We start from the raw sequence: 16,997 nt of genomic DNA on the forward strand, positions 1-16,997 counted from the left end.
TATATTGGGATTCAATTATTTGTAATTATTTTATCATAATTGGGGTCTTAATTAAAGAGCATTGACTAACTTTTATGTCATAATTGGGGCCTTTTATTGGAGGCCTAAGACGATTGCATAATTCGTCGAGGCATTTAGCCGATTATGTGCAGATACAGTTAGCAAAAATTATTATTCGTGTATACGGATGCAAGTAGTAATTTTAGGGAATGTGGATGTGGTTCCACATTCCCTATATATATATATATATATCTTTTTTTGATTAAATTGCCCTATATGTTTTTTTTTTGTTCTTTTTTTTCTTCAAATATTTGTTCCATTTACCAACTATAAATAGATGATGTAGTGTAACAATACAATCCTATATTGAAAAAATGATGAGTAGCCCATGTACAATAAGTGATTTGTAAATGAGTAATGCTAGCTACATCTTTTTATCCTCCTAAAATCCTCCTAAAGTTGATGTAGCTTTTAAAATCATCATTCGATCAAAATTCAGGTACGATTCATCTAAAATTTAATGGTGATTTTAAAAGCCACATCAACTTTAGAAGGATTTTAGGAGGATAAAAAGATGGTACTAGCATTACTCTTTGTAAATATAGTTATGAGTGCTAAATTTCACATTGCCTAATTATTAGGTACAACTGGGCTTTATAAAAAATTAGAAAGACACTCTAAATTGACTAGTTATTTTGGGTTGATAGAGCATATGTAGCTAGTGTTTTTTCCTTGGTTGAGGGGGAGTTGTAACACATTGATCCCATATTGAAAAGATGAGGAGTAACTTCCATAGAGTTGGTGAATTATAAAAATAGTAGTGAATGTCAAGTCCCAATGAAAAATTAGGCTTTATAGGAAATTATAAGAAAGCTTCAAATTAACTAGTCATTTTGGGTTGATAGGCTTTTCCCTAAGTCGTTATATGTAGGAAGCTACATAATGTATAAGATTAAAATTTCATAGCAAAATGGTAAGAAAGTATGATACGAATAATAATAATGTCTACTGAGTAATTTAAGGTCTATATGGGCATCCATAAGCTTATGTAAAAACTAAAATGCTTTTTTGTATTTACTAGAAGGGAATTGCAACTTCAAAGCCCAAAAGACCCATTCCCTCGTGTGTGGATAGCAGATAATAATTGCATTTAATAACACAATAACCACACGGATATTAATAACATAATATAGATGAGGATACCTAAAAGTATTGTCAATAACCACATATGCAACCGCATTTACGCCCCTAATGCCCGGCTAAGAGATAGATGACAAATGTATAGACAAAATGGAATAAAAATGATTTCAACCTAATTTAAAGGAAATTCATGTAATGTTTTAAGTTATTTTGGTGTGTTTTGAAAGAAACAAATGTTAACCTTCCTAGCGCGTGGAGAGCATGACATGATCCAATACATACAGACTCTAATCGCGTCCTAGACCACGCTTGCCAAGCTACAACATTTGAAGAAGACAAAAATTAGAGGTGAAATGGTGGTTACGATTAGCGGTTATCGACTAAAATTACTAACTATAACCGCCTAAGCGGTTAGTAAAATCGGCTAACCGCCTAAGCATATAACCATTAACTGCTTTTTAAAAGGAAAAAAAAAAAAATCAAAACTATACTGTTTATAGAGTTTATACATTATTTATATATTTAAACACAACAACGTCACCGTTCAGTTATGACGAGTAGTGGACGGTTAATAAGTAATAACGGAGAGATATTTTGGCCCTTACAGAATCTTCTCAATGACCTAGTCGACCTGTAATTAAATCCCAAACAGTAACGACGTCGTATCGGTCATTTTGCCTCTTATCCTCAAAACGCCTCGTAGATCGGAAACTCTTCCAGGCCCCAATATCTGAAAAACCAGGGAGCTCAGAACCTCAGACCAACAAACTCCCACTCGCAAAATCCGAATCCATAGCCCGAAAAAGCTCCTCAAGAACCTCCAGACGCCATGGCTTTGCCTGACATAGTCGAGTATGCCCGCAACTTCGCTGTCATGGTCAGAGTCCAAGGCCCTGTAAGTTCCACTCCTCTCCCTTTCTACATGTAAATTTGTTTTCACTGGTAATGAATTTGAACTTCCTTTTATTGATATTTAGGACCCAAAGGGCTTGAAGATGAGAAACCACGCTTTCCACCTATACAAGTGAGTCAAAATTGTCAATCACATCTCTATAACCATTTTGAATTTTGGGTTTTATAGCCCTTATTTAAGTTTTTGTCTATTTGGGCCTTTGTAGTTCTGGCAAAACAACGTTATCGGCTTCTGGGTTTTTGCTTCCTGAAACACTTTACGATGCTGAGGTAGCTAAGCGTCTTTGCGGCCACAATGATGGGTGCCCGGTATTGGTTGTGACTGTTGCGTCTGTTGTTGAGCCTTTTCTGTCACTGCAACATCGAGAGAACTTTTCTGAGGTTGAAAAATTTGTAATATATTGTAAATGAGTGGTTAATGTTATTTTTGGGGTTGGGTTTTTAGTGTGTTTGGTTTGGCTTTTGTGCTTTGCAGGGCCGGCCTGAGTTGATTCCCGGTGTTCAGATTGATATTATGGTAGAGGTATGGGAATATTTATAACGGTTTGTTACTTGGGGTGACAGCTATTTGTGGTTGACTTGTTGGCTTGGATGAGATGTGTTAATGTGATTTGATTTGCAGCGAAAAGTGGGGTCGGGGAAGGAGTCGATGGATTTGGATGAAGGAGCTCCTTGTTGGATTGCTGCACAAGTTTTAACATTAGTAGGTGTTTCATTTGTTCATTTGTCTAGTTGTATTGAAAGAGGCATAAGGAGCCTCAATTGTCGTATAGCTGTAAAAGGAGCTTGTAACCTTGCAATATATGGGATGTTAAGTTATCATTTCTTTCCCTATTCCTTGTTGGCAATTATTGACAAGATTAGTGATGATGGTTTTCATTGTCTTGTGTAAATTGAATATCCTTATTATGCTAATATGAAATTTTAAGCACAAATTCACCTTAGTAGATGTAAATGGAAGTCATCAAGGCTAGCTATAGTAATATATTTTTACTATGCATAGTAGAAAATATAAAGGAGGCGTTTCATAAAATTATAAAACTGATCACCTGGTATATTTTGTTTGATGCTTCGAATTCTAATGTTGGCCTCACATAATAATGGAATTCTGTTTACACCTTGATTATATATATTTGGCAATAACTTAATGATATGTTTCATCACGAGACTGCAATGCTATTGTCATGGTTAATTCTTATTGTCAGTAACACTGGAAGTTATGATTAGTACTTTATGATTTGTTGCCCCCCTTTCTTGTTATTGCTGGAATGTATCCTAGTTAACTTTTTATACTTGCTTCATGGCTTTCAGTGCTGAATAAATTTTTATATTTGCAGGCTGACATCCCTGCATCTGCTCTTGCTCTCCAAACTCTTACTGAAGCTTCCTTGGGCACACCACAGAATGGATGGGAGGTTGGTTGGTCTTTGGCATCACACAATAACAGTCCGCAGCCTTTTATGGATGCCATTCGAACACAGGTTGGTTGGGGAGAAAGTTTTCAATTTTAATTTATCATCAATTCAAAATTTATTTGAACTAAAAAAAATTTGTACATCAAGCAAGAATGAGGAAAACCAGAAACACTGAAGTCATCAACTGAACTTCAAACGTAATATTGTTTAACTAATCAGCTTCCCATAGAGACATGTCTTTCTGAAATACAATGCCAGGACTCGTAGTGTTTAGAACAATCAAGTGATGCCCAACCAAATTAAAAGAGTTTATTCTCTCATGTCTAATTTTTTGCAGCCTGTATTTAATCTGTTGTTTGCTAGAGAAATCTGGGAATGTATTAACATAATTGGGAGCTCCTATTCTGATGATCTGCCGGCATGAGAGGGCACTGTAATCCAAAAAACAAGTCAATAATAATTATTTTCCAAAAGATGTAGTGCACCTTGTATTGACTTTGGACATTGGTTAGCTGAAATTCTATTGAAGTTTTTGGCTTTAGCAGCTGCAATTGAATGTAGAGATGAAAATGGGAACAGTTTGTATATATATATATATATTTTTTAACACATTTTCATAGCAGAACCTGAGTAGGGGATGCAATTTGATTTCGATTCACATCTGAAATGGTTGACCTAAAGAGTAAGTCGAAGAAATCCATACCAGAGGTCATCAAAAAGAATTTCTTGTAAACCTTGTAAATAAGCACTATCCAGTTCGCAAACGCTATCTAGTTCCGAATCACTATTTCTTCTTTTTTGGGTGAAATGATAAAACATTAACATGATATTCAATTTGCCTTTTGAATTTATTATTATTTCATATTCTTTTCTATCTTATGTACAAGCAATTTTTAAATGATTCGGATCAAGCGTGATGCTAAATCTTTCTTGGAGAGTCAGAGCCATTTGGCAGTGGGAGAATCAGGCAATTCAAGTCTTTTGGGAAAGTCAACAACTAGAATTGTGATTCTTGGAGTTTCCTTATCTCCCAAGGTAAAGTAAATTTTCTGTTCTTACCTTCTCTACTAGCATAGCACATGGCAATAAATTCAAATTTAGTATATGCTGAGTATTTGCTGGCATCATTTTTCTTGTGGTAGTTTTCTAGACACTCAATTTATATTTGTGAGAGTGAATGGTGAATTCATGTTATTTAGGATGTGCCAAATATCATTATATCACCCTCCATTAAGAGGGGGGATTTTCTTCTGGCAGTGGGTTCTCCTTTTGGTGTCCTGTCACCTATGCACTTCTTTAACAGGTAGTGTTGTCTTTCTGCATAAATTTATTTTCTGTTAAAACTTCAGTTTGGTTTCTTCAGAAGCTTGCATAGTGAATCACTTTCTAGCTTTAAATTGTAGTTAAACTTCTTAAATAATTTGTACAGCGTCTTCTGGTGGTGTTGTTGTTGTTGTTTACAATTGATACTATTTTCATATTATAGGAATAGTTCTTGTCTCGTACCCTTTCATATTTAAATTCACTATGGTATCCTTTGTCTTTTGTCAATTTACTCTTTTCTATTCTTATTATTTTTATGTCATACTTTTTTTGGCTGTCATTTTGTATACTGCATAATGACCAGATTAATTTCCTTTGTTATCCACTTATCTCCCCATTCAGTTGAAGTTCTTTAGTCTTCCCCATTGACTAGAGGGGAGAGTTTATGTTAATAACTTGATTTCCATGGTCCTCTAGCTGTTGTACCCTTTTTACTTTTTTCTTCTTAAAAAAATTGGCAACACATGCACCCGATGGGATTCAAGCCCCCAAACCTTACCCACCAACTCCGTACTTATGGGGGGAGGTACCACCACTTGGCCCACAGGCCCTTAGCTGTTGTGCTTATATCGAAAAGAAAAGAAAAATTCCTTTGGCTGTTGTGATGATGATTAGAAGGTGTGCAAAATATTGAAAGTAATTTTTTTTGGGTGCTACTCATATATAAAAATTGTTATTGTATTTCAAATAGCACGATTGACTTAGTTTGAGTATACTTAACACTGCATTGGGTCACAAAAATCAATCTTTTTGTTATGAATAATACTTTATTAGAAGAAGAGGCAACGCTCTCGCACATGAAAAGTATACTGAAACCACTACCCTATTGGTGTCAAAAATCTAAAAAGCTAACAAGATCTAAGAGATTGAGGAAGAAACATTAGGAACACTAGCATATAACCCACATCATGCGCAGTTTTTTTTTTTTTTTTTTTTAATTATGATTTAAATTCAAAGATTTTTTTGAAGAAACATCTTGTGATTTTTTTAATTTTTTTTTTTTTAATAGAATAATAATATTGGGAAAAAAAAGTATAGGATCTAAAAGAGATTATGATCTTACCCAATCTATAAGGGACTCCAGCTCCCAATCTTGAATTGCCCTAAAGAAACTCGAATTCCAATATATATAAGTGCTGGAGGGGTCCAAATAATCTGACACTAAGGCCTCATTGCCACGAGCTATAGAATAGAGTTCCAGGAATGATGACTTGAGAGTCACTTCTTTGCACCAAACATCCTGTCAAAAATGAACCCTAACTCTTTAGGAGACCAAGTTGGAGAAATTCTTCCAGCCATTCCTAATATTCCTCCACAGGCCCACCTCATATGGTGCTCAAGTTTCCTCTGAACACCAGCCCTCTCTAAATCCCACACTTCTCCACAATCACCTGTCTCCGTAAGGAATTCCTTCTTGCGTGAATCTCCAAAGCCATGTACCCAATAAAGCTTTATTAAACAACATGAGGTTTTTCACACCCAACCCTCCTCTAGGAACTGGGTAGCAAACATTCTTCCAATTCACTAGATGAAGCTTAGACTCACCATCAAAACCATCCCCAAGAAAGTCCCTTTCAATATACTCCAATTTTCTAGCTATACCAGCTGGTAAAGGGAAAAGGGACAAGAAATATGCAGATAAAATGGATAACTTGCTCTTGATAAGGGTTAGATGACTTCCTCAAGACAAATAGATATTTTTCCAACTAGCCTATCTTCTTTCCATTTCTTCAACTACCTTGTACCAAATAGCTTTCGACTTGAAAGAAGCGCCTAGGGGAAGTCTCAGATATTTCAACAGTAGAGAAGAAATACTACAATTCATAATGTCGGCCAACTCATCTTGATACGGTACATGCCCCACTGCAACCAATTCTGATTTTCGAAGATTGACCATCAAATCTGAAACAGTCTCAAAACACAAGAGAAGGTGTCCCAGATATCTCAATCTGCATCACACATAACAAGAGTGCCATGTGGAAAAAGACGATGGGAGATCTCCAAAGGGGCTGTGTTTTGGAGGTCTGACTCAAAATCTAGACAAATAACCCCCAACCATAGCTCTAGACAACATCCTACTAAGAGCCTCCATGACAAGCTTTTGATTATGTGCTTGAGTCGAGCTTTTTGTTATCAAAATTTTCTATTTAACATTTTTTTTTTCTTCAGAATTGTACAATCTGAGAGTATGATCTATAGCATTGCCTACCCTTTTAGAGATTTCAACGGTCAGATTATCCGGGGGACACTTTTCATTGGAATATTTATGTTAGTTGATATATGAATTTGGTACCTTTAGCTCAAATTGCACCTCCTCCCTTTGTAAGAGTAAGATAAAGGTGAAGTCGTGTCGTGGATGTGTGTTGGGGGGGGGGGAGGGGGGAGTTGGGTACACATAGTGGCCATTCAATCATTGAGACCTCATTAGTTTTTGTTCTCTCTCTGTCTCTCTCTCATGCACAAACTCAAGGTAGCATTCCATTTTGCTGACCTTTTGTAATGCGTTAGCAGTTTTTATCCTTTCTTGATTTAATAGTTTGGCTGCTTGTATCAGTATATCAGTGGGATCAACTGCCAACTGCTATCCAGCTAGTTCATCGAATAGATCATTGCTGATGGCTGACATACGGGGTCTTCCTGGTGTGAGCAGTACTCTGTTAGATTCTCAATTATTTATTTGATGCTATTGGTTTCTCATTCCTTTTAATACTGAGTCTGTCAGGAATGGAAGGTGGTCCAGTTTTTGGTGAGCATGGACATCTCATTGGCATTCTTATAAAACCGATAAGGCAAAAGGCCAGTTTTGCTGAAGTTCAGGTAACTTGAGAAGATTTCTCTCTCATTCACATAGTTTGAACTTTCCCATGATTAATTCATCGTGCAAAACTTTAGCCTTGGGTAACAGCTGGTCATTCCATGGGAAGCCGTTGCAGCTGCTTGCAATGACTTGCTGCATAAGGAGCCTCAAAATGTAGATAAAGGGATTCATTACTACAAAGAAAACATGAATGCTGGGGGGAAAGCATTTATAATTAATGGCAAAGACTTAGATGGATCCTTCAGCTATATTCACAAGCATCTTAACTCGTGTTACCCCTCCCAGTTGCCAGTTGAGAAGGCAATGGCGTCTATTTGTCTTGTTACAATTGATGATGGTGTTTGGGCATCTGGAGTTGTGCTCAACGACCAAGGCCTGATTCTTACAAATGCTCACCTGTTAGAACCATGGAGATTTGGGAAAACAACTGTCAGGAATGAAAGATATGGAACCAAATCAGAAAGTATTTCCTTCCTGTCTGAGGAATCTGCGTCTCTTGGACAAAATAGAGTTGACGGCAATGAAAAGAGTCAGAGTTTACTGCCAAAGTTGCTGAAGACTGTGAATCCTTTTGTTGTTGATGAGCATGGGCAATATAAAACAAGTCTATCTTATGGAGGCAATAAAAACATACGTGTTCGTCTGGATCATACAGAACCCTGGGTTTGGTGTGATGCTAAAGTAGTGTATGTTTGTAGAGGACCTTTGGATGTTGCCCTGCTGCAGCTCGAGTATGTTCCAGATGAGCTTTCACCTATCATCATGGATTTTGAATGGCCATCTTTGGGATCAAAGGCGTATGTTATTGGACATGGATTATTTGGCCCGAGATGTGGTATAGCTTGCTTAACTTATTTCTCTGCTTTTGGTTGGTTGAAATCCCATGGAAATAAAAATATTGCATTGCGTTGGCATGACATCTTAAAAGACTTTGTTGGATTTCAAGGACTTTTCTGTGTGTGCATGTGTCACAGAATAATTTTATCAATTTTTTCCCTTACTAGTTGTGATGAGTAATGTTTTCTGAAATAACTTTTAATACTATGTTATTTGTATATTTTCTTTTTGGGTCATATGTTGGTTGAACAATTTTATGGATTAATACCACTATACCACAAGAAGACTTTAGTGGCACATGTTTGAGATTCCGATAGACTGATTTGTTCTAGTACAAGTCTTAGAAGGCCTCTTTGCTACTGCACATAAGAGAGTGTTATGTAACGAATAACACAACATTGCTAAGCATGGGTTTTTTTTTTTCCTTCATAAATACGTGATTTAATTTACTTGGAAAAAAATGACGCAGTTATAACGTAAAATTTTTTCATGTTCAAACGTATGACTATGTCCTTGAATCTGAACCTTGAAATTGCTTCTGACTCCATATGTCGTGTCTTTCACACTGATAGATGAAAATTGTTCTAGAGATGGGGTTTTTACTTCTAAGTGCCATGAAGGAGGACTAGTTTCTATTGTCATGAGATCAGCATCTATTTCTGTTCTATGTTCGTTTTGAATTTCAACCAACTAAAACAGTATAGTTCCCCCCCTCCCAATATAGTTTCTCAAGACTTTGTGTATGATTCTGCTTTTGAATCCCCATCAGGCTTCTTCCCATCTATCAGCTCCGGTGTGGTAACAAAGGTTGTCAAAGCAAAGATTTCCCACTCATATCCATCCAATCAAGAAGGAAATACGCAAGGACACTTTCCAGTGATGCTTGAAACAACAGCTGCTGTCCATCCTGGCGGTAGTGGTGGTGCCGTTGTCAATTCAGATGGTCATATGATTGGACTTGTTACGAGGTACAGTGACTGAAATTTTGCAAACTAAATAATTTATTGAGGTCAAAGAGGGGCTTTTTTTTTTTTTTAATCAGACATGCATCAATGCACTCTTTTTGCTATGCCCGTGACGTTATTCCAGTTCCACAATTTTGTGTTGTGATATCATTGATGTTATTGGTTATTGGTTTCTGTATTTTAATGTAGATGATTGGTAGTATGGCGATGCCAAATCCATGAGTATATATTTCCTTGGTTGAAGTTGGTGCTGCTTGCTACTAGGTTTTGTGTCATCTGCATCATTTAAAACAGTAGGATGGGAATTACTGGTAGAATTTTCTTTTTTGATTTTTTTGCATTATCATCATCAACAATTCAGATTTTAAGCATGTTCCTCTTTTTTTTTTTTTTTTTTGTATAAGTTTCTCAAAGATTGTTGATTGACTTTCACTTGATCCAGCAACGCAAGGCATGGTGGAGGAACAGTTATACCACATCTGAACTTCAGCATTCCATGTGCCGCTCTGGAACCAATCTTCAAATTCTCAAAAGGTTATTGAGCTATTGCCTCTTTTAAACCACATGGAAGATAAGATGATTACACTTTTATTAACATTACCATCATATTAGAAAAGGTTCTGCTTCTATTATTCTTCAAAATATGATCCCAATTTTACTTTAAAAATTTTTAGCAGTTCAGGTTCTTCTGAAAATTGGCTAGGAGTATGCTTGTGGTTGTATCTGATGACTTGGCTTTTCCTACAACAGATATGCAGGATCTTTCACTTCTTCGGAGCCTTGATCAACCAAATGAACACCTTTCTTCTGTATGGGCATTGATGCCACAGCTATCCCCTAAGCCCCCTCCTTTGCCTGAGCTGCAGCAATCACCACCAGAAGATAACAACAAAGAAGAGAAAGGTTCCCGTTTTGCTAAATTTATGGCTGAAAGACAGGAGTTGCTTAAAAAGTCCGGCCAACTTGGCAAGGTGGAAAGGCTTTCTGATAAGATTATCCTAAGCAAGTTATGAACACCTGGCGATTTTGTTGCACTGCATAATACAGCATCAAAAACAACACTCAGATCAAGTCCATAATAGACTATCCGGAGCAAACAGGGGCAACACAAAAAAAGAACGAGAGAGAGAAGCACCTTGAGCGTATTGTTATGTTGTAAGGTTTATGAATAAGACGGTATATATTTGGATTGCGTTAAAATCTACTTTTGACAACAAAAGTTCCAACAAACATTATTAAATTAGCAATTGGTTTAAGGGAAAAATGTAAAATTAGTCTTTATGGTTTACCTGATTTACAATTAGCTCCATGTAGTATCAAAATGAACTCCAGGGCCCTTGATGTATGCTAAAAAAACAGTTTAGTCCCTACAATCAAATTTCGTCTGCTAATTTAATGTATTCTGTTAGTGTGACATTGGTTTAAATAGGACGAGTATAACAATTTTATTGGTTCTTAACGTTTTATCCTATCAGAATCTGTTAAGTCAGTGAATAAAATTTGACGGTAAGGGTTAAATTGTTTTTTTGGTATACCACAAAGATTTTCGAGTTCATTTTAATGCCACAAGGAATTAATTGCAAATTAGGTAAATCACATGGACTGATATTAGGTGGTTTTAGCCACCTCCCATTTGATCATTTGGGGCGGCCGAATTACCCTAGCCATCGGTAACGTCAAGCCTCTACTTTTATAGGCCTATTCCTGTTTCCTATGATCTTTTGGTTGACTGACTATATAAAACTTGTTATCTTTGGTGGTGCACTTGTTTAGTTGATTTGTGCAAGTATAATCCATATATGTTGCTTGTGATGATAATTTTTTGACAGATGTTCAGCAACTTCTTACCATTCATTGCCTGGATGACCTCAGGCTGCACTGAAATATTCTAAAGAGTGGGTCGGTTGGTATATACTATATACCAATTATTCTAAAAACTGAAAAAAAGTGTCTGCGCAAAAGGAAAAGCCACTTTTCTTCAATTGGGGTGCGCACTCCAATCACAATCAGAGGAGGGGGGGATGCAGGTGGAGTGCAGGGTAAGTGGGCCCAGTTACCCGAATCAGATGGACCCGGAGCCCCACATTTACGTTTTAAATCGCTCCTCTTCGTCGTCGTCTTCTTCTTCTTCTTCAAACTAGAAAACAAAAATAATGCCTTCACCTTCTGCTACTTCTATTCAACCTTCTTTTTTAACCTATGACGACATTGACGAGGCAGGGGAGGCGCTGCTCCTATGAAGGAAAACGACCTGACGTTTTTCCTTTTTTATTTATTTATTTTAGATGTCTGACGTGGCTTACTTATTACCCTTGGATTTCGGTATTTTTTTTTTATTTTTTATTTTTCAACACGGATTAAAATGGGAGGATATTTGGAGGGGAGCAGCTCCCCATGATGATAGTCCGAAATATATATAGTTCCTCGTAAGAAGAGAGATTCTGAGAGAGCGAGAGATGGGGGAGACTTCCGCTTACAAGGAGTACCTGGCAGGGTTACTCGCCGGTGTCGCCACTGTCATCACCGGCCACCCCTTCGACACCGTCAAGGTAACTGTAACTACACAAACATATGCTCATGTACTTTTTATTTTATTTTTTAATTTTTTTTTATGTTTCAGTTTGGCGATTCTAATGTTGTGATATATGGTCTTTATTTTAGTGCATTTTGCTTTCATGGGTGTCAGACTTTTCTGATTGGAAGTCTAATTGGTACGAGCTGGAGTAACCATTGACACCCTAAAGTTTAATCTGGGACAATCTTCTTTTGTTTTGTTTTGTTTTTTTTTTCATGATTAATAAAATGAAAAGTTAGTGGGTTTATATCAACAATAACTATGGAGATGGGATTTAGATTGGTATTAGTTGAATTATTCTTTCAATTACATTTGTTAAAAAGGATATCTTTAGGTATATTCTGCCCATTTAGGCGATTTCGGTATCGCTGTGAATTGCTAGTAACATGGTTACTAGATTTTTTGAAAGTTGGAATTTTTAATCATAGAGAATTTCATTTTGTAATTAATAGAAGAAAGGAAGGGTAAGTATGACTGGTGCATTCATTTAAGTGCAATTCTTTCTTCCATTTTAAGCATTGAGCTTCCCTTAGCTTTATTAAAAGCTTTGGATGTATAAGGTTGCTGCATGTTTAAGTTGTGCAATGTGAAGGACAGATGATTGGTAATTGATATAAATACTGAAGTTCTTCGTTGTAATGCGAACTACAAATTTAAGCATTTCTTTGCACGGATTCCTCATCACAACTCATCAGAATTAGTAAATAGATTCCTACTCAACAATTTAATGGTATCCGGCACTACTTTTTTGCTTCTGTTGTTCTTATGTAAAACTTGGTCAAGTAGAATACATATATCATCATTATCATCATTTTTGTGATCTTGATTTTGTTTCAGCTTCTTTTGGAAGATTCTACGATGATCAGGTTGCACTCTTTTGATGTTGTAAAAGTTTCCCTTTTTATGATTATTGATGAAATCAGGACACCTTGGGACTCTAATATCTTAAAATATGACCATTTGTATGTTGAAAATGAGTGAGCTTATTTCATGTATTTGCTAGTTTTGCAGTAACAATAGCAGTGTGTTCTTAAGCTTCTCTTGGATGTTTAATTCATTTATTAGGTGAAGCTGCAAAAGCACAATACTGAAGCACATGGGGTTACATACAGGAGTGGTTTACATTGTACTGCTAGGATACTGAAGACTGAGGGAGTATGGTTCTCAAACTTTTTCTTGCGAGAGACAAAAATAAGCCATGATTATCTCCGTATGTGCAATTTAGGTTAATAAAAGGTTAGAGTAAACTTTGTTGTTTAGTTAATTGTTTCAGCTAGCAATTCAAACGAATCATCCTATAAGTCAATTATAAATACTGACAAGTTGCCGAATGATTAGGGATAGTATATTTTTGCTATCAATAAATCTGTAATTAACTTCAATATTCACTATGTGAGATGATTTCTTTGGTGATCCATCAATAACAAGAGTCCAGAAAGAGGTATAACCTGATCTTAAATTGCTCATTGCATGATGGACCTTGTTATCTTGCATGCACTCAACTTTATATAAATAGTTACCTTTTATCTTACTTTGCACTAAACAGATTAACCTAGTTATATAAGGATAGTTTGCAGATTTACCGTTAAGTACTCATCCCCCTCCATGGTTGGCCAAGATGCACCTATTCTAGCTGTAACTTTCACCTTCTAAAGTTCAACTTAGTTTGGGTCCAACTACACAGGTTGAACCCCATAAGAAGGTGCATAAAAGCCTTCAGATTGCCAGGGAAGTTTGTGGAATGTCATATCTTGCATTATGCAGGTAATCTGGAAGTTAAGTACTCATATAGTCTATAATGGTCAGTTCAACATTAACATTAAGGCGGCTAGTTGAGGATGAGGTCACTAGTGTTCATTTGGCATCTGCAGTTAGCCTAATATATAAAGACATCAGTTATACAATGAATGGGATACTAAATTTATGGAAAATGATTCTAATGGGATACTAAATTTATGGAAAATGATTCTAAGATATGCTATAAACATTTTGTTAATGGTTTGTAAAATTTGGGCTAGTCATCTTAACATAAATTCATGAGTAATGCAAAAGCTTAAAGTTACTTCCATTCCTTTCTCCCAACTCTTCACAGGAGTATAGATTAGGTATAAATCCTGGTGCAGGTTGAATGACATTGACATTTCTCATAATTTAATGGTTAAAAATACAGCAAAAAGTATTTCGATTTAGGTCAAACTCACATAAGAGTCTTAGTATCTATTATTTGTTCCTATATTAATTTGAATATTTTGAGGTATTGAAATAAACCCAACATTTCAATTATCTTAGGAAAATTTTTTGGAAAGGGAAAGCCATAATATTGACTGCCTTTTAACTGCTGAAATGATTTATAAAGGAGTGGCCCCAAAATTGAATTCACTTTTCTCTTTCTCTGTTTTGTTTTCTTTTTGTCTAAAAATAATTGTTCAAGTTGTTCTTTTTCCTGTAAAGCAGCTTTTCCCTCTTAAGTTATGAAGCAACATCCCTGTCTTTCAAAAATTAGTGGGTTAGCTGTGTTGTATAGTCTGTAATGCATCAAAATGCGACTGTAAAACACAAAATCCTATCTCTTCTATCCAGTTTATATAGCATTCTATGCCCATTAAAATGCATGAAGCTCTCTATTTCAAGAGTCACCAACTTTTAAATTGCTCCGAAATGACAATGTAGATTGTTTTTGCTTCCCATCTCGGCTTGGGGTTTGGGGTGGGTCAGGGGTTTGTAGGATTTGAATTTTCCACACATCTTTCCTCCTGGAGGAACTGAGTGAAACTTGTCTTTGACAGATTAGAGGACTTTATAGAGGTGCAACATCATCTTTTGTTGGGATGGCTTTTGAGAGTTCGCTTCTTTTTGGCATTTATTCCCAAACAAAGCAGTCACTACAGGTTTGCTTTATTTGGATAAGCTTCTAACTGATTTTATTTTCCATCAATCACTTAGATGATTTGCGGTTATATTTCTTCTGAAGGGTTCTTGCCAGGGGTGGAACTATATCGTGGCCACCATGTTTTCCCCAAATTTTTTACCCTTATAACCCCTTTAAAAATTAAATTTTCACCCCCCAAATTCTTAATTTTTTTTAGCTTTACCCTTCCTCTGCGCCTGCGTCTTGCATCTGTTAAGACTGTTATATGGTTACATAACAACCTTTCAATTTTATCTTTGCTCTGCTCATGAAGGGAGGTGTACAAAGTAGTGGCCCACAGCTCCAAGTAATAATTCCTTCTGCAGCTTATAGCGGAGCTCTTATCAGCTTTGTGTTATGTCCATCAGAGCTTGTGAAGGTAAATGAATTGGAGGGCTTGTAGGTTGCACGACTGTTTTCTTATTCACTCTGTTGTTTCTGATGGTACTCTTGTCACACTGAGCTCTTCAGTGTAGGATGCAAGTTCAAGGCACCGACTCTTTGGTTCCAAGGTCAAGGAGATACAGTAGTCCCCTTGATTGCGCCCTTAAAGCCGTAAAAACAGAAGGGGTGAGAAAATCCTCTCCATTTGGCAACATTATAAATGATGCGGTTTTGAGCTGACATAACACCTTTCAGGTTACGGGCATTTTTCGTGGAGGTTTTACAACATTGCTAAGAGAAACTATTGGCAATGCAGTCTTTTTTAGCGTTTATGAGTATGTCCGTTATTACATGCATTCACGACTAAAAGCTGCTTCATCTGAAAACAGCCACTTGATTGACGTGGGGATTGGGATTGTGAGTGGTGGCCTTGGTGGTGTTGGTGTATGCCTCTTGAAACCTTCAGCATATTTCTGAATAAAGAATGTTACATTTCACTCATTTCAATCTCTGATTCAGCAACCATTCATATTGTGAATTTTTCTCCTCCCTTCTTCCAGTTTTGGACTGCTGTTTTGCCCCTCGATGTGGCAAAAACCTTAATTCAGACTACCCCAGATAAAAGTTCTACAAGAAATCCTTTTCAAATCTTGAGCTCGGTAAGTTGTCCTGATTTCCTCCATTTCATGATTGTCATTAATGGCAGCCTTCTTGTCTCTTCTCCATTTACAGAAAGGAAGAAAAGAAAGAGAGGAAAGCCTTCTTTTTTTTTTTCCCTTATTTTCTTCCTTTTGGGGTTTAGAAGAGAGAGAAGCTGAATGTGTCTTCTTTTGTAGATTTACAGGAGGGCTGGAGTTAAAGGATGCTATACAGGTCTTGGTCCTACCATAGTTCGGGCTTTTCCTGCCAATGCAGCAGCAATCGTTACTTGGGAGCTAGCTATGAAACTTTTAGGCATCAGGCATGACTGAGGACGGCGTTTTGTTCTTCAATTACCAAATGCTTTAATTTTCTCTCCCGGCCCATTACCTACAGCACATCCACTCGTTTCTGCTTGCCAAGATTTCATCCAGAAAGTTATTGACACGGTCTGACCTGGGAGTGCTGATATTTCACTTGATTTTTTGGAAATGAAGCTCCAACATCTTATTTGATAGTCCATTAATTAGCAGGATGGACTGACAAAAGTGATTTCTTTTGAATCATTGTGATTTTTCTTTTAAGAGCCTCTTCGCCGCTGCTTCGCCCCTTTTTCCATTGTAGGGTGGTTGCAAGATTGACTTAATAGAGTCGTTGAAGATGATGCTCATGCATTTCAGTTTAAGTTAGGTGAGCTTGAGCTTTGTAAAATTTTCAAGACTGATTGTAATGCTCGTTAGCTTGCAACATTTTTTAAGTGCTGGACAAGTCTGCTCAGGAAATATAAATTGTTACCTCTATGAATGATTATGATGATATCTCAAATTGAAGTTTTACAAATGAACAGACTAGGTTGCAGCTAAGGCCAAGAACTACCAGTTTCTTGGGCTTAGGATTATAGACCGTTCAGCCATTAGTTTGTAACCAAATAAATTGAAGGTTGCAAAAATTGGCTCGCTCCCTTTCTGTGGTTGGCTGCAGACGTATGATATATGGTTCCTTTGCTTTGCCTTGTGGTGGCTAGCATGATGTATCCCTCTCTATCCATATCAAGTCATATACAAACAATCTCAAGAGATTA

The 16,997-nt window shown here is 36.6% G+C and overlaps 2 protein-coding genes across 5 annotated transcripts; both read left to right on the forward strand.

Annotated features, from left to right (window-relative positions):
* Positions 1-1,826: 1,826 nt before the first annotated feature.
* LOC132168758 (glyoxysomal processing protease, glyoxysomal) lies at positions 1,827-10,689 on the forward strand. Of its 3 annotated transcripts, none has more exons than XR_009438928.1 (14): positions 1,827-2,035; positions 2,118-2,164; positions 2,259-2,433; positions 2,528-2,575; positions 2,675-2,755; positions 3,390-3,533; positions 4,380-4,502; positions 4,667-4,770; positions 7,345-7,430; positions 7,513-7,607; positions 7,696-8,443; positions 9,215-9,413; positions 9,600-9,721; positions 9,853-9,942. XR_009438928.1 is itself a non-coding variant. In XM_059579791.1 (14 exons), exons 1-14 carry the CDS (start codon positions 1,970-1,972, stop codon positions 10,421-10,423), a joined length of 2,271 nt encoding a protein of 756 aa, XP_059435774.1. In that variant the 5' UTR covers positions 1,834-1,969; the 3' UTR covers positions 10,424-10,689. The 3 variants fall into 3 exon arrangements, 2 of the variants coding, with proteins under 2 accessions (XP_059435774.1, XP_059435775.1); XM_059579791.1 differs by lacking the exon at positions 9,600-9,721 and adding an exon at positions 10,161-10,689 and having other exon boundaries at positions 1,834-2,035; positions 9,853-9,944; XM_059579792.1 differs by lacking the exon at positions 9,600-9,721 and adding an exon at positions 10,161-10,689 and having other exon boundaries at positions 1,835-2,035; positions 4,410-4,502; positions 9,853-9,944.
* An 877-nt stretch (positions 10,690-11,566) lies between these two features.
* On the forward strand, positions 11,567-16,746 carry LOC132168778 (mitochondrial arginine transporter BAC1). Of its 2 annotated transcripts, XM_059579811.1 has the most exons (8): positions 11,567-11,959; positions 13,051-13,140; positions 14,772-14,873; positions 15,168-15,272; positions 15,365-15,463; positions 15,533-15,721; positions 15,838-15,936; positions 16,114-16,746. In XM_059579811.1, the coding sequence occupies exons 1-8, from the start codon at positions 11,867-11,869 to the stop codon at positions 16,246-16,248; spliced, it is 912 nt and encodes a 303-aa protein (XP_059435794.1). In that variant the 5' UTR covers positions 11,567-11,866; the 3' UTR covers positions 16,249-16,746. The 2 variants fall into 2 exon arrangements, with proteins under 2 accessions (XP_059435794.1, XP_059435795.1); XM_059579812.1 differs by lacking the exons at positions 11,567-11,959; positions 13,051-13,140 and adding an exon at positions 13,228-13,749.
* The last annotated feature ends 251 nt before the right edge of the window (positions 16,747-16,997 follow it).

The sequence above is a fragment of the Corylus avellana genome, chromosome ca2 (genome assembly GCF_901000735.1).
Source record: "Corylus avellana chromosome ca2, CavTom2PMs-1.0".
Lineage (NCBI taxonomy): Eukaryota > Viridiplantae > Streptophyta > Magnoliopsida > Fagales > Betulaceae > Corylus > Corylus avellana.

Coding starts and splice junctions, on each gene's coding strand:
- LOC132168758 (XM_059579791.1), top strand. CDS start 1,970: ATGGCTTTGCCTGACATAGTCGAGTATGCCCGCAACTTCGCTGTCATG. Junction 2,036..2,117: donor TGGTCAGAGTCCAAGGCCCT/GTAAGTTCCACT, acceptor ATTGATATTTAG/GACCCAAAGGGCTTGAAGAT. Junction 4,503..4,666: donor GAGTTTCCTTATCTCCCAAG/GTAAAGTAAATT, acceptor CATGTTATTTAG/GATGTGCCAAATATCATTAT.
- LOC132168778 (XM_059579811.1), top strand. CDS start 11,867: ATGGGGGAGACTTCCGCTTACAAGGAGTACCTGGCAGGGTTACTCGCC. Junction 15,464..15,532: donor AAGCCGTAAAAACAGAAGGG/GTGAGAAAATCC, acceptor AACACCTTTCAG/GTTACGGGCATTTTTCGTGG. Junction 15,722..15,837: donor GTGGCCTTGGTGGTGTTGGT/GTATGCCTCTTG, acceptor CCCTTCTTCCAG/TTTTGGACTGCTGTTTTGCC.